The sequence below is a fragment of the Carlito syrichta genome, unplaced genomic scaffold (assembly GCF_000164805.1).
Source record: "Carlito syrichta isolate Samal-C Ts95f unplaced genomic scaffold, Tarsius_syrichta-2.0.1 Scaffold100632, whole genome shotgun sequence".
Classification (NCBI taxonomy): domain Eukaryota; kingdom Metazoa; phylum Chordata; class Mammalia; order Primates; family Tarsiidae; genus Carlito; species Carlito syrichta.
In genome coordinates this window covers 100,484-115,632 of record NW_007044728.1, presented here as the reverse complement: position 1 = coordinate 115,632, position 15,149 = coordinate 100,484, and the positions used below count along the sequence as shown (strand labels likewise).

Below are 15,149 nucleotides of genomic sequence, written 5' to 3'. Positions count from 1 at the left end.
CAACTCAAAAAAATAAAAAATAAAAAATAAAAAATAAAAAATAAAAAAAAAGAAATGTATCTTGAAATTTGGAGAGCTTCTAGCTCGATCTGAAATGTTTCCCCTTAGTCTAGAAAAAAAGGGGGGACAATCACAACAGCTGTTACCCACTCCATAGTTCTCAAGTCATAAACCATTGCTATTCTTGGGAACCTTCCAGTCATTTGGTCACCAAGTAAAGCAATCCCCCTTTCTCTTCCCAGTCACATGGCTGAGTGTGGATAGCTTTCATTTTAGGAAAAGGGCAATTTACACTTTTGACCGTATTTTGTTTTGCCTGGATTCAGGGGATTATTTTGTTTTGGTGGTTGTCTTGGAAAAATGGTTTATAAACTGATTTTTGTAGTTTTGATATTTAAAGCAAAAAAACAAACCCAAACCTTTGGGCAACTGTGCACCGTCTCCTTTAGCCAGGGCCGTGCTGCCTTAATGAAGACATTGCAGCTTGAGAGGGGCTTTGCTGGGGGCTTCCCCTTAGCCATGTAAAAGCCCACTTTGTTGCCTGCTTTGTGCTTTCTGCACCAGACAACCTGATGGAATGTTTGCACCTGAGTTGTACATTTTTGAAGTGTGTAGGGCAGCCTGGACACAGCTTAGATTGTCTGTGTATAGTTCCCCAGGTTCACTAACATGCCCTCTCTGGAAAGCATATGTACATAACATGTGTTGTGTCCTTTGAAACCTGGTCACCTGGTGGGAACCCTAGGGATTCTTCCCTGGGCATGACTGATGACAATTTCTATTTCATCAGTTTGTTTCATTTTCCTTTTTCTTTAAAGCTTGGACTTTAAACCCTACCTGTGATTCAGTGGGGTTTGAGACTTACATGTGACACCAACAGGTAAAAATAGTGCTGGCATTCTAGTTTGCTGCTGCCATTTTTTAAAAAAAGTTTATTCTGATTGCTGTATGATATTGGGAAAGTTTTAAACAACCAAGCTAAAGCTATGTGAAAGTTGAGCTCAAAGTGCAGAGGAAAAGTTACTGGAAAGTGGTAGTGTCTTGCTGCCTGCTCTTTTGGTAGAATTCTGTGCTCCCTACAACACTTACTGCATTAGGAAGGATTGCATGGTTCCTTGTGTGCGAAGCAGGCACTGCTGACTCTGTGAGTGTGAGACACGTGCTTTGAACTGCTTTTCTGTTAAAGGGGCACACCCTAGGTCCAGCAGTCCTCCTTACGACCAACAGCACATTTGTAAAGAGGGTTGCAGGGATAAGGACTGTACATCATAGCTATGGAAACATAACATTCTCCTCTATTGGAAGCTAATTAGCCCACAGAGGTGGTGAACCTATAGCTTGGGCCCTAATTAGCATTGTATTCTAATCAAAGGACTCTTTCTAAACCATATTTATAGCTTTCTAACCTACACATAATCTATACATAGATGCATATTTTGCCCCTAGCTGGCTAGAGATTTATTTGTTGTAAATGCTGTATAGATTTTTTTCTTCCTTTACTTATCCTGATTTGGGATTTTTTGGGGGGGATGGATTTATGCTGTCTTAGCAAGTATGGAAATAACCCTCTGAAGCCTGATCTTACCTCTCCCCTGCTGAATCTACGTGGCCTGTGCTGTCACGGGACATAGGACAGAGGCATCATCGTTGCATTTGCATTGGATTCATGTACCTCCCAGGTGGATTTTGTTCTTTGGGGGGGGCTAGGGGGTTGTTTGTTTTTTTGTTTGCTTCTTTTCCAGAGTCTACAGTGCAGAAAGGCTTTAATCTGCCAGTTGATTTGAAATATTTACCCCTGCGCAGGGCCGTGTACATCCTGCCATGCTGCGTTATATTCTCTACTGTGTACAATAAAGAAGTCTGTTTTTCGTTAAAAAAAAAAAGAAAAGAAAAGAAAAGTGAGTTTCAGGAGAAGCACAGCCTATCACACAGCAGGCTCCTGCCCCCTCGCCTCTCTTCCTTCTCTTCTCCTGCCTGGTTCTCATCCTTTCAACATCTTTCCTTTCCTCACCTCCTCTTTATTGTTTCTCTCTATCCCCAATACTAAACAATATTTTTATTGGATGCATTTAGTTTTTACATTTCTTTATAATTTTTAAATTGAAAATACATTCTTAGCTGGGTTCGGTGGCTCAGCCTGTAATCCCGCGCCTTTGGGAGGCTGAGGTGAGTGGATTGCCTGAGCCCGCGGGTTCGAGACCCGCCTGGGCTGCAAGACCTCATCTCTACAATAAATCAAAAAATCAGCTGGGCGTGGTAGCACATGCCTGTAATTCTGGCTACTTGGAAGGCTGAGGCAGAAGGATCGCCGGAGCCCAGCAGGTCGAGGCTGCGGTGGCTGGAAGCGGCCACTGCACTCCAGTCTGGGCTACAGAGTGAGACTCCAACTCAAAAAAAAAAAAAAAGAAAATACATTCTTGACTTCCCTTTCCCTCCCCCTTCCCCCCTCTTTGCAGTCAGTCAGTCCTCTCTGTCCTTTTGCCCCAGTGCCCCTCCCATCCTTCCACTGGGGTGAGCCAATGGTGCAGAGGCTCCTCTGGGCTCCCTCAGTTCAAGGGTCAGCAGATCCACACCCCCTCACTGTCCTGGGGACAAGAAGACTTACAAATATCCATCTGTCTGACTTTTCTCAAAGAATCAGTTGGAAGTTCATCCTACTTTATTTTTCTTTCTGGGTCTCAATCTTCCAGGGGCTTTAAAAGAAGAAAATCCTGAACTTGGAGTCTGTTGAAGGCAATTTCAACAAAGGTATATTCTTTTTTCTTAAATTAAGCAATCATCTTATAAGAGGAATATAAGTTTGTAATCTATTTTAGCAGCTCAAATAGAATATATAAGGAGAATGTACACAACAGTTGGGAAATATAAATGCTGGAAATTTCACCCTGTTAGGCAAAAACAAGGCTGTAAAAATTTTGAGGTTTCCACATTTCATGGGCAGGTTTAATTTAACCTTTGACTTTGCAAAATACAGGTGGTTAATATAATGCTCAGCCGTAGTCCCTCTTGTCAGAGGGTACCCTGCCTATCAGATGCAGAAACTAGAAAGAGAGGGAACTGGGTGTCGGGTGGGCCCTGTGGCGGCTTGACCTTTCAGGAGGCTGAGATCTGCTGACCCACTGGGCTCCTTCAGACTTGGTCCAGTATCAGCTCACTTCTCAAGAATGTGGCTTTTGTGTCTGACTTCTGTCTCAGACCCCCTTGATGGGCTGCTGCCTGTGACTGAGATTGGTCCAGTCTGGTGCTCGTTGAAAAGAATCGCAGAGCAAGAGACTGAGACATGGACGAGGTGTGCCATGGGCCACTGCCCCCGGCTGCTGTTGCTCCTACTTCTTCTGTTTGCCAGGGGCAGCCACAAGCCACTTGGAGAATCTGGGACCTGTTCCACATTCTAATACTGAAAATAGTAATATGATGGATGTGTCTTGCCCTTTAACTGATGCTAGTATAAGGTCAAAGATACAGAGTCAGGAATCAAGTGCCTCCCTATGAGATAAACTAAAATATTCTTATCTTGAATGAAACCAAATTCAAAAAAGCAAACACAAGTGTTTTTTTTAACCACTTATTTTCTAAGGTTTTAAACATTCTTTAGCTTTCTTTCTCCTACTAAGTTCCAGTGACCCAAAGATAAAATGCGTTCATTAGCCTCAAGGCTTGGAAAAAAAACAGGTTTTCTTTTTAAAGGAAAGCTATACATGTTTAAAAAATCTTATTATTATTATTTTTTGAGTTGGCGTCTCACTCTTGTCGCCCAGGCTGGAGTGCAGTGGCACACTCATGGCCACTACAGCCTCGACCTGCTGGGCTTAGGCGATCCTTCCACCTCAGCCTTCCAAGTAGTTGGAACTACAGACGCATGCCACCACGCCTGGCTAGGTTTTGTGATTTATTGTAGAGACAAGGTCTCACCAAGTTGCTCAGGCTGGTCTTGAAACCCCAGGCTCAGGCAGTCCTCTCGCCTCAGCCTCCCGAAGTGCTGGGATTACAGGCCAAGTCACTGCGCCTGGCCAAAAATATCTTATTTTCAATCAGAACAAAAAACATAAAATTGTAATTAATTTGAAGACAATAATATTTTTTACTTTCACAGTAAAAATGATCGGTTTTATTAGTTATTGCTGTGTAGTAGTTAACAATTGCCATCCCAAAATATGCTGCTCTGGCATTTTGGCTGTTTTAAATTAAAGGCACTTTAAAAAACAGTAGGTGCAAAATAGATCACTTTGACCTTTATCAAGTAAAGTATGTCCCCCTGTAAAATAACGTTCTTATCAAAGAGGAAAAATTGAAACTAAGGGAAATCTATACAAACAGCATGAAGGTAAGCCTTATCTTTCTACTCACTTCTCTGCCCAGTTAAACCACCTGGTTCAAGCAAACCTGTGGCCTTGTCACATTTCACGACTTAGGACTTCTTGTTTGATTCACTAAGTAACTGACCTTAACTGTTTCTGTGGGTTTTTATTTCCTTAATGAGGCTCCTGTGCCAGTAAAACTTGTGTTAGATCAATCTGTGTGCCTTCTTCCTAATGATCTGTCTTTTGTCAGTTTAATTCTCTGACCCAGCAGGGAGATGGAGGTGCCTCCCCACCGCTGGCTGCATACATAAATTATTCTAAGACTTAATGACTGGAAACAAGAAACTATTATATCACATTTTCTTTGGGTCAAGAACCCCGGAGTGGCTCACTTGGGTGGTTCTGGCTTGGATTTTCTCATGGACTTGGCCAGGGCTGTGTCGTCTCAAGGCAAGGCGCACTGCAGGCTTTGGCAGGCCTGGTAAGATCCACTTCCAAGATAATCACGTGGACCTCTGCACAGGGCCACCTCTAAACGAGGTTGATGGTTTTTCCCAGAGATGGACACAGAAAATGACAGACAGAAACAGAGAGACAGGGAGAAAGGGAAAGAAGGAGAGAGGAGAGACACAGATAAGCAGAGCCAGAGCCAGAGAAGCCAAGATAGAAGCTAAGGTCTTTGCTGGAGCTATTCAGAAGTGATACCTATCCCTTCTGAGTAAGTCGTTCAACTATACTCCACAGTGGGCAATACTCATGGTGTGGTTCCCAGGAAGGGTCAACTTGGAACTGCTACCCCTGCCAGTAAAAGGGCAGAAATAAAGTCCCAGGTATGATAGGGAAATAGGCCTGACAGAGACATTGGCTCATTAAGAGCGCTGGGTCTGTTGGCTTTCAAGTTTTATTGGAATTTACCAGCCTTGTTGCAATTGAGAAAATTTGTGAGTAGCAGAAGAGCATATGGGCTGCTCTTAAAGACACCTCCCCAACTGCAGGTGTCGCATTTGTCTCCCTGCAGGTCATGAGTGATATGGAAATGCCTGGGGTTTTGGTGTCTGCGTTTGAAGGACCACATGGCATCTGTGAGGATCATGTTGGAGATCTGCAGAAGCACTTTAATCTCATTACCATGAAAGAATTTCTGGAAAATAAAACACAGTTCAATCGAAAGATCCAAGCCATATACATATGGGGTGGAAAACCAGATATTAACCGGGAGCTCCTGCTGAGCCTGCCCTCACTGAAGATTGTGGCCAGCGCAGGGGTGGGTGTGGACCACCTGGACCTGCCACTCATCGCCAGCTTTGGCGTGAAGGTAGCCAACACTCCACACGCTGTGTCAAGTCCCACCGCAGATCTGGGGATGGCCTTGCTGCTGGTCTCAGCTCGCAGAGTCCTGGAAGGTAAATGCTCATCAGAGACACTGGTTTTCCAATCAGATGACAAATGTTAGCTGGCACAGTGGTTACACCTGTAATTCTAGCACTTTGGGAGGCAGAGGCAGGAGGATTACTTGAGTCCAGGAGTTCAAAACCAGCCTGGGCAACATAGCCAGACCTCGTCTCTATCAAAAAAAAGAAATAAATAAAACTAACTGGGCATGGTGGTGCTCACCTGTAGTTCCAACTATGCAGGAGGTTGAGGCAGAAGATTTGTCTGAGCCCAAGGGATGGAGGCTGCAATGAGCCATGATCAAGCCATTGCACTCCAACCTGGGCAACAGAGTGAGACTCTGTTTCAAAACAAACAAACAAAAAAACCCCCCAAAACCAAATGTATGTTAAAATAATTTAAAATATGCAAATAGGTCTCTTTAAACTACATGTCTCTTACTGGTCCCAATTTCTTCACACTACATCTGGGCCTTATTTCACTGAAGACTGGAGTCACTTCACCCAACCCAGAGCAGATGGAGTCCAGTGATGTCTGGTAGTATCTGTTTTCTCCCCCACCAAATGCAAAATGTGTGTGAAGTGATATTTCAGAACAATTATGGAAATACCCTGGGCCACTCATCTGGCAGGTCAGCATGTACCCTGGAGTCATGGCCTACAGGTGAGTAGGGAGAATCTACTAGATCTCTGGGAACCCCCCAAAAAGATCATGCAGCAATTCAAGATGCCCATCCTCCCCAAAGGGGCACTGGTATGAGGCAGAGCATCAGTGTGAGATGGAGTGTTGGTGCGAGGTAGAGCTTGGGTGTGGAGCATTGATGTGAGGTGGAGTATCAGTATTAGGTGGGGCATTGGTGTAAGGTGGAGTGTCAGTATAAGATGGGGCATTGATGCGAGGTGGGGCATTGGTATGAGGTGGCGCATTGGTGTGAGGTAGGGTGTCAGGGTGAGGTGGAACGTTGATAAGGTAGAGTGTCAATGTTAGGTGGAGTGTGGTGTGAGGTGGAGCTTGGGTGTGAAGTGGAGCATTGATGTGAGGTGGAGCTTGGGTGTGTAGTAGAGCATTGATGTGAGGTGGAATGTCAGAATCAGGTGGGGCATTGGTGTGAGGTGGAGCCTCGGTATGAAGTGTGAAGTGGGGTATCAGAGTGAGGTGGGGCGTTGAGTGAGGTAGGGCATTGGTGTGAGGTGGGGCATCGGAGTGAGGGGGAGCATCTGTGTGAGTGTGGTGTCCATGTGAGGTACAGCGTTGGTGTGAGGGGTACCAGAAAACAGCAGGGACCAGGCTCCTTCCATTTCTGGCTGCTGATTCACACCTCATTTTCCCGCTAGGAAAAGCTCATTTTAACCAAAAGTCCTTCCTTAATGTGAAAAGTTTCTGTTTTCAAGCATTATAGCAGGATGCTCTGGTTTTGCTTTAAGGATACTACCATTTGTTCCTGCCTTCCTGTTGTAGAAGCAGAAACGTGTGAATGCCATGCTCCATGCACAGTCTGGCCCTGGAACTTGGCAAAGGGCCCAGGAAGAGGTGGGTTTGCTTTTGGGACCATTTCTGATCACGCTGCCTGTGGGGTGTTTCAGGATACCAGATGGCCATTTCACCCGCTACGGAGAACTTTTGTGTCAACTGGATGGGCCATGAGGTGACAGGGGCCACCCTGGGGGTCATTGGCATGGGTGCTATTGGCTACAAGATCGCCCAGAGGGCCAGAGCATTTGAAATGAAGATTCTGTATCACAACAGAAGCCGCAGGTAAATTCAGTGGACTTCTGGAACAAACTGATTAGAGCTTTCTCCAGCACTGCCTTCGGCATGGCTGGGTGTATTGTCCTTCCATTTCGGGAGACTCTCCACTCTTTCCTTCCTAGAAGTAGACTTAATGGCCTAGAGGGGGACCTTGGTACTGCCGAGAAATGCAACTGATTTCTTTTCACTGAAAGAGTTTCATTCACCAGGACTCTAGCCTCCTAGACCCCTGGGGTGGGGGGGTCTGGCCTAATGGGAAGACAGACTGGCCCCTCTGAAAGATGCCTCCTGGAAGGCCTCTCACCCTGGGGCACTTAATGGATCTCTGACCAGAGAATGTGATTTTGCTTCCTTGTTGCCACTGCAGGAAACTGGAGGAGGAGGAAGCTGTAGGCGCCACTTACTGTGAGAAGTTGGATGACCTGCTGCGACAGTCAGACTTTGTGATGCTGGCAGTGAATCTGACACCTCAGACGCAAATGATGATCGGGAGGAGGGAGCTGGGACTGATGAAGCCCACAGCCATCCTCATCAACATCGGCAGAGGTACCAGCTCCACCTCTATCTGAAAGCCACATGATGAGAAAATGATACAGGAGGAAATCCCTCACTTGTCCTCTTGTCATTTCCAGTTGACCCTTTTTCTGAATGGCTGCCATGGTCTGGAAAATCCACTTAGATTGGTGGTAGGCGAATTAGGATAATTTTACTTTATTTTATTTTGTTTTTTGAGTTGGAGTCTCACTCTGTCACACTGGAGTGTAGTGGCACGATCTTGGCCACTGTAGCCTCAACCTCCTGGGCTCAGGCGATCCTTCTGCCTCAGCCTTCCAAGTAACTGGAACTACAGGCATGCCGTACCATGCCCAGCTAAATTTTTTATTTATTGTAGAGATAAAGTCTCACCAAGTTGCCCAGTGACACTAGTGCTACTGGTAACCCCTAGTACACTATTTAGGTTTAGTTCTCTAGTCTATAAAATGAGAAGGCTGGGTGTGGTGGTTCAACCTGTAATCCCAGCACTTTGGGAGGCTGAGGCAAGAGGATTGCCTGAGCTCAGGGGTTCGAGACCAGCCTGGGAAATTTGGTGAGACTTCATCTTTACAATAAATCACAAAAGCTAGTTGGGCATGGTGGCATGCATCTGTAGTTCCAGGTACTTGAAAGGCTGAAGCAGAATGATCACCTAAGCCTAGCAGGGCGAGGCTGTGGTGGCCATGAGTGTGCCACTGCACTCCAGCCTGGGCGACAAGAGGAGACTCCAACTCAAAAACCAAAACCAAAAAACAAACAAAAAAATGAGGAAGATGGTGCTTGCCACAAAACCTCCCAGGGCTAATGTATTTGAAAGTTCTCTGAAAATTCAGCTCTCCAAGGTGAGTGAAGGACCACATGTTCTCAATGATGTCTGATGCTGGGTGAACATGGCTCCTGGAAAACTAGCACCCCAGGGAAGGCCTCAGAGAAGACTTCCTCCAACAACCACATGAGCAAGCGAGGGGTGTGGTGTATCGCGACCTTGGACAGCGATTCAAGAGTAAGAGTCTCAGACTCCTGGGCTCAGGTAATCTTGCCTCCTCCTCCCAAAGTGCTGGGATTACAGGCATGAGTCACTGCGCCTGGAAGGTAATTTTACTCTCTATTCAGAAATATTCCTTATTTTTTTGTTTATATCATTTTAGCCTCAAATTAGTAGCAAAAAGGATGAGAGTGCCACAACATGGGGGTTTTCAAATCCAAATTTGGGTATTATTTGGGGAGGCAGTGTTTTGATCCTCTGAGTGTCAATGAAACAGAATTTAGGGGCATGAATTTTCTGAGCTGTCACTTTCAAAGATGTTTTAGTATTACTTTGGTTACTTGACATTGACATGCAGGAGGTAGAAGGGTTGCTCTACAGTTTGGTTGTGGTATTTGGGCAGTAGAGAGGAGTCCAGTGAGGCATATGAGGGAATCAGGGTGCTGTTGGCAGACACCAGAGGATGTAGGAGTGACACCAGCAACCCTGGGTATACAACTTAGGTTCAGCTCTCTAGTCTATAAAATGAGGAAGACGGCACTTGCCACAAAACATCACAGGGCTAATGTATTTGAAAGGTCTCTGAAAATTTAGCCCTCCGAGGTGAGTATGAAGGACCATATGCTCTTCACACCAAGGCTGGGTGAACATGACTCCTGGCAAACAAACACCCCAGGGAAGGCCTCAGAAGGGGCTTCCTCCAATAGCCACATGGGTGAGCAAGGGATGTGTTGTACTGTGACTTTGGATGAAGGTTCACTGGTGAGGGTGGAGGAAGCACCTCAGTCAGGGGCTCCTCGCAGGGCTTAGTCTAAAGGGAACTGGTTTCTCTTCTCAGCTGCTACTACTCACCACACCACACCATTTTGCATTTGAAATCATAGCTATGGATCATGTTTGTGTTTGTTTAGTTTTTAAAGGCAGGTATCAACTAGTTGGGAGGTCTGTTTCCTCAGCTGGAACCCTGTGGTGGTTTTGGGAAGTAGTGTGGTAGAATGAGAGGGGCCCCCAGTCAGACAGACTTGGACTCAAATTTGGCATGGGTGTGATGTGATCTTGGGCAAGTTTGTAACCTTGGATCCTCAGTTTCTCCATCTGTAAAATGAATAGTGGTTTTGCTGGGTCATTTGAAGATTCAGTCAGATAATGTACATAAGGGGCTTAGCTCCTAGCCTGGTGCATGGTGGGATCAGACCTGAGTTTTATTACATTTCATAATAAATCAAGCAGTATGAAGTTTATGTGTTGTCAGACTTTTGATTTAACTCTAAATATGCTATTAGAAAAAATTAAGATTTGTTTGAAGGTTGAGTGTGGTGGCTCACACCTGTAATCCTAGCACTTTGGATGACTGAGGTAGGAGGATTGCTTGAGCCCAGGAGTTCGAGATCAGCCTGGGCAATACAGTGAGATTTTGCCTCTACAAAAAATTTAAAAAATTAGTCAGGTATGGTGGCGTGTGCCTATAGTCCCAGTACTTAAGAGGCTGAGGTGGGAGGACTGCCTGAGCCAGGAGTTGGAGGCTGTGGTGAACTATGATCATGCCACTGTACTCCACCCTGGGTGACAGAGTGAGACTCTAACTCAATTAAAAAGAAAAAAAAAAAGATGTGCTTGAAGTAGCTGCTGATATGACCACAGCTTCTCTCCTGAATGCTGTCAAACTGGCAATTACAGAGGAGCTATCTCACTGACACAGGTCTGCTGGTGGATCAGGATGCGCTGGTGGAAGCTCTTCAGACTGGGATTATTAATGCAGCGGCACTGGATGTGACACACCCGGAGCCCCTGCCCAGGTAACAGGGCTACACAATTCACGTGTTTTCTTTTTTTGAGATGAGGTCTTACTCTGTCATCTAGCCTGGAATTCAGTGTGGCAATGATCCTCCTGCCTCAGCCTCCCAAGTAGCTGGGACGACATGCGTGCCACTGTACCTGGCTAATTAAAAAAACTTTTTTTTTTTTTAGAGTTGGGGGGGTCTCAGTATGATGCCCAGGCTGGTCTCGAACTCCTAGGCTCAAGCAATCCTCTCTCCTTGGCTTCCTAAAGGGTTGGGATTACAGGCATCAGCCACTGTGCCCAGCCCCAATATGTCTTTCTTGATAAGAGGGTTGCAGAGTCCACAGACAATTGCTTCTGTTGGCTTCTGCAGCCATGCTGAGTCATGGAAATGCAGGGTCTTGGCCTTGTCCCATTGGGTCAGCTGCTCATGTACAGATTGTGGAGCTTGGGTGCTGTGGGTCATGGCTCCATGGATAAAAACTGTGTCAATAGCCCACTCTCTCTTTTTTTTTTTGAGTTGGAGTCTCACTCTGTCGCCCAGATTGGAGTGCAGCGGCCGCTCCCGGCCACCGCAACCTCGACCTGCTGGGCTCCGGCGATCCTTCCGCCTCAGCCTTCCAAGTAGCTGGAACTACAGGCATGCGCTACCACACCCGGCCAATTTTTTGATTTATTGTAGAGATGAGGTCTCACTAAGTTGCCTAGGTGGGTCACGAACCCACGGGTTCAGGCAATCCACTCACCTCAGCCTCCCAAAGTACTGGGATTACAGGCTGAGACACCAAGCCCGGCAATAGCCCTCTCTTAGTCCGCCAAACAGTCTCCCCTTCACCTGCTGACCCCTGCTCACCCTCAGTAGCAACAAAGAATAAGTTTGGGCATTCTCTTTTATAAACCTTGTGGAGTTGCTGTGTTTCTTCCTAGTTATTTTTTGAGGCTAAATGACCTCTACCCTTCAATTATAGCCTATGTGATGGGATTTTCAGACATGTTACTACATTGTCATCTTCTCCCAGCACTGATAGTTTTTAGAGTCCTGTGAAAATGTGCTCCTGAGAGCCGAGCACAGCATTCATGCTGCGTCCCGGTCTCTGTAGAGGAATCACATACTCACATTAGCCTGTACACACGTGTTTCCTGGAAGCCTCATTACACCTGTCCCTCAATTGTTTTTTTACATATATTTGTGAAATTGTATATTTAGACTGATTCTGTGTGATTCAGGTGAATAAAACAGACATTCCCTATAAGTTACATCATTAGCGTAAACTACCTGGCATTGCTGAAGGCCCCAAGCATAAAAAGACACTCTTATAAGGTAGGAAATCTCAAGGGCTCAGAAGTTCTCTCTCAGGAGCTGGTCTAGAGCCAGTCAGTTGCATGCTCAAGGCCTCCACAGTCTCGACCTGCTGGGCTCAGGCAATCCTTCCTACCTCAACCTTTCAAGTACCTGGAACCACAGGCATTCGCCACCACATCTGGCTAATTTTTATTGATGTATTATAGAGATGAGGTCTTGCCAAGTTGCCCAGGCTGGTCTGGAATCCCTGGGCTCAGGCAATCCCCTCACCTCTGCCTCCTAAAGTGCTGGATTATAGGTATGATCTTCTGCACCCAGCCGCCAGTCCTGTCTTTGGAATGTGCAAGTTGGAGTACCCCAAGTATGCCTGCTGAGTTAACATTTTACTAGCCAGGCCATTGGCCTAGGATGCCCTACAGCAAAATGATCATATTTATTTGAGCAACTATGTTTAGTATAGTATTTATATGACAGATATCGTACTAGCATCAGTATAAGTATACCTAATATTTGGAGGAGCCAGTGTGAGGAGGAATAGGTTTAAAGAAACAACTAACTTATCCTATAAAGCCTAAAAATACATATATTCTTGTATTTTTTTAACTAGTTTGATTACATACTTGTTTTTACCCTTTATCTACTGGTATTTCTACCTTGTGATGACCCTGTCCAGAACAACTTAGCATAGAATTAGCTGATATTTAGCTAAAACCAGTTTTTCCTCAGACCAGGCTTTTTCTAATGGTATTATACTCTGAAGAGGCTCTAGCTTGTCTCCCAATACAGTTAATTATCAACATCATATATTATTATTATCATATAACTTATTTACATAGGAAGTTGAATCTTAGCAATGGTGCTAATGCTACACCATATCACAACATGGTCATGGAACAATTCAGTTTCATTTTAGAACCGATCATTAAGAATTACAGTGAGGCCGGACTCGGTGGCTCTGCCTGTAATCCCAGCACTTTGGGAGGCCAAGGTGAGTGGATTGCCTGAGCCCACGGGTTCGAAACCCACCTGGCAACTTGACGAAACCTCATCTCTACAACAAATCAAAAATTAGCCGGGCGTGGTAGTGCACATCTGTAGTTCCAGCTACTTGGAAGGCTGAGGCGGAAGGATCGCCAGAGTCTAGCAGGTCGAGGCTGCGGTGGCCGGGAGCAGCCATTGCACTCTAGTCTGGATGACAGAGTGAGACTCCAACTCAAAAAAAAAAAAAAAAAAGAATTACAGTGATATCTCCTATGTCTTCTGAACAGACTCAGCCTTTGCCTTTATACCAGATACTATTATGGACCCTGATTGGTTATTCCTGGGTTCCAGGTTGGCCACTGCCTTCGTTCCACTGTGTGCTGTTCCACAGCAGGCCCACTTTCTTCCTGTGGGGATGACATGATGTTATGCTGAATAGTTCCTGTTCCCGCTAACTGTCCCAGAGGATACGCCTTATGTCCATGGGTCCCAGGGTGAGGGCAGTCATAGGGCATTGAGGTTAATTACAATTAACCCCAGATAACTCCGTAGGCTTGAGAGTCCATGAGACTACCTTGGGGCTCCTTGATCCTCGCAGCCAGGATGGAGGGCCACTGCCCATGGCCACTTCAGCCTCTGTCTGCATTAAAATAGTCAAGAAGTCCTGGGATGAGGTTACAGCCCTTTTCCAATGCTGGGTTCCAGTGTTGAATATCCATCATGATGTTTGAGTATGCCTGGCCCTACCTCACCATGCCACCTTTACAAGTTGACTATCCTTGCCTTTCTCTGGAAGGTAACTCCCTCTAATCTGCTAGTTCTAGTTAACAAGTTTTTCCCCTCTAAAAGTCACTCCTCATTAAAAGTAAAATCAGCTTGCCCCATGATGCCTGGACCAGTACCCGTCTCCCCTGAAACCCTTTTCTGTCTGGGGGGCTGGTATGTTGAATCCATCTCGCATGTTGTGCCATTGTATAGTCAGCACCTGAGTGTAGTTGAAATACTTTTTTGAATCCCCAGTACTGGTCTCCCATCCCAGGGTTAACTGAGTGGTAGCTATGTCTCAGTGTGATTTTGGCACCCCCTGGCCTTCCCTATCCCAGGGTAGGGATGTTCCCTGGGAGGGTTAAATCAGAATATGAAGTTAACGAGACCAAACAACTCTAACAATTTTCTTCAATTAACCTGTATTTCAGAGATCATCCTTTGTTGAAGTTGAAGAATGTCATTCTGACCCCACACATTGGAAGTGCAACTCATCAGGCCAGACGACAAATGATGCAAAATCTAGTTGAAAGCATTCTGGCTTCTCTCAGTGGTCTCCCTGTTCCTAATGAAGTGCTGCTTAAATGATTTATGTGGCTGAGAGAATTCACTGGGATGGAAATGTGGCAGATTAAATGGGGGAAGAAAACCGTATTTTGTATATTATAAATATTAGACACACCACATAGACTGGTTTGATAGCATTTTGGCTGGAAAAACTTTAAGAATGAAAATAGTTAGCATCTATCACAGGCATGCTACGTTTTTGCTTCCTAATCTCACTTCGTGCTCCACAGCTCTGTGCTCTAAGGTAACTGTTGTGGAGGACTGGAAAAAGAAGCAAGAAGGACAGCTCTGCGAGGGGATGCCTGTTATGTTCATGATGAAACTGGGCATGCCAGAGAAGGATCGCTCATCTCAAGTCTCAGCTGGCAAATAGCTGGGTTTTGATTAAAACCTTAGGCTTGGTTTTCATTTCAATTTGGATTAGATCTATGAATTTCCTAGTGACCTACTGTGTGGAAGAAGCAAACTCAGTTTCTCACAACACTTACAACACCAGATGTGTGGGATTCTCACAGTAAGCACTGTGCAGCGAACCTGGCTCGTGTCCTAATGCAATTCAGTCCCCACACTGGAGACAGCGTCAGGCCCCACGGGACTGCACCCACCTGACACCAGTCGCAGGGCCAGGCCTCTGGGACCTCTGACCCACAGCTATAGGTCGGAGGTCTCACGACCGATTGACTTACTAGAGGGGCTCACAGGGATACGTTCTTTTTGCACACGCTCGCAGCGACCAGTCAGGGCGCTGACCAGCGCAGCGCGCCCACTGCGCAGTCAGCTAAGCCGCCCCAG

General features: G+C 45.8%; 1 protein-coding gene across 1 annotated transcript in view; it reads left to right on the top strand.

The window, feature by feature from the left end:
• The window catches only part of LOC103266593 (probable 2-ketogluconate reductase), a 26,767-nt gene extending 12,010 nt beyond the window's left edge, over positions 1-14,757 (top strand). The window contains exons 2-6 of the mRNA XM_008064229.1: positions 5,320-5,704; positions 7,277-7,448; positions 7,810-7,988; positions 10,661-10,757; positions 14,222-14,757. Coding sequence (XP_008062420.1) covers positions 5,323-5,704; positions 7,277-7,448; positions 7,810-7,988; positions 10,661-10,757; positions 14,222-14,378 — 987 coding nt within the window. The 5' untranslated portion in view covers positions 5,320-5,322 and the 3' untranslated portion in view covers positions 14,379-14,757. The remainder of the gene's footprint in view (positions 1-5,319; positions 5,705-7,276; positions 7,449-7,809; positions 7,989-10,660; positions 10,758-14,221) is intronic.
• Positions 14,758-15,149: the final 392 nt, after the last annotated feature.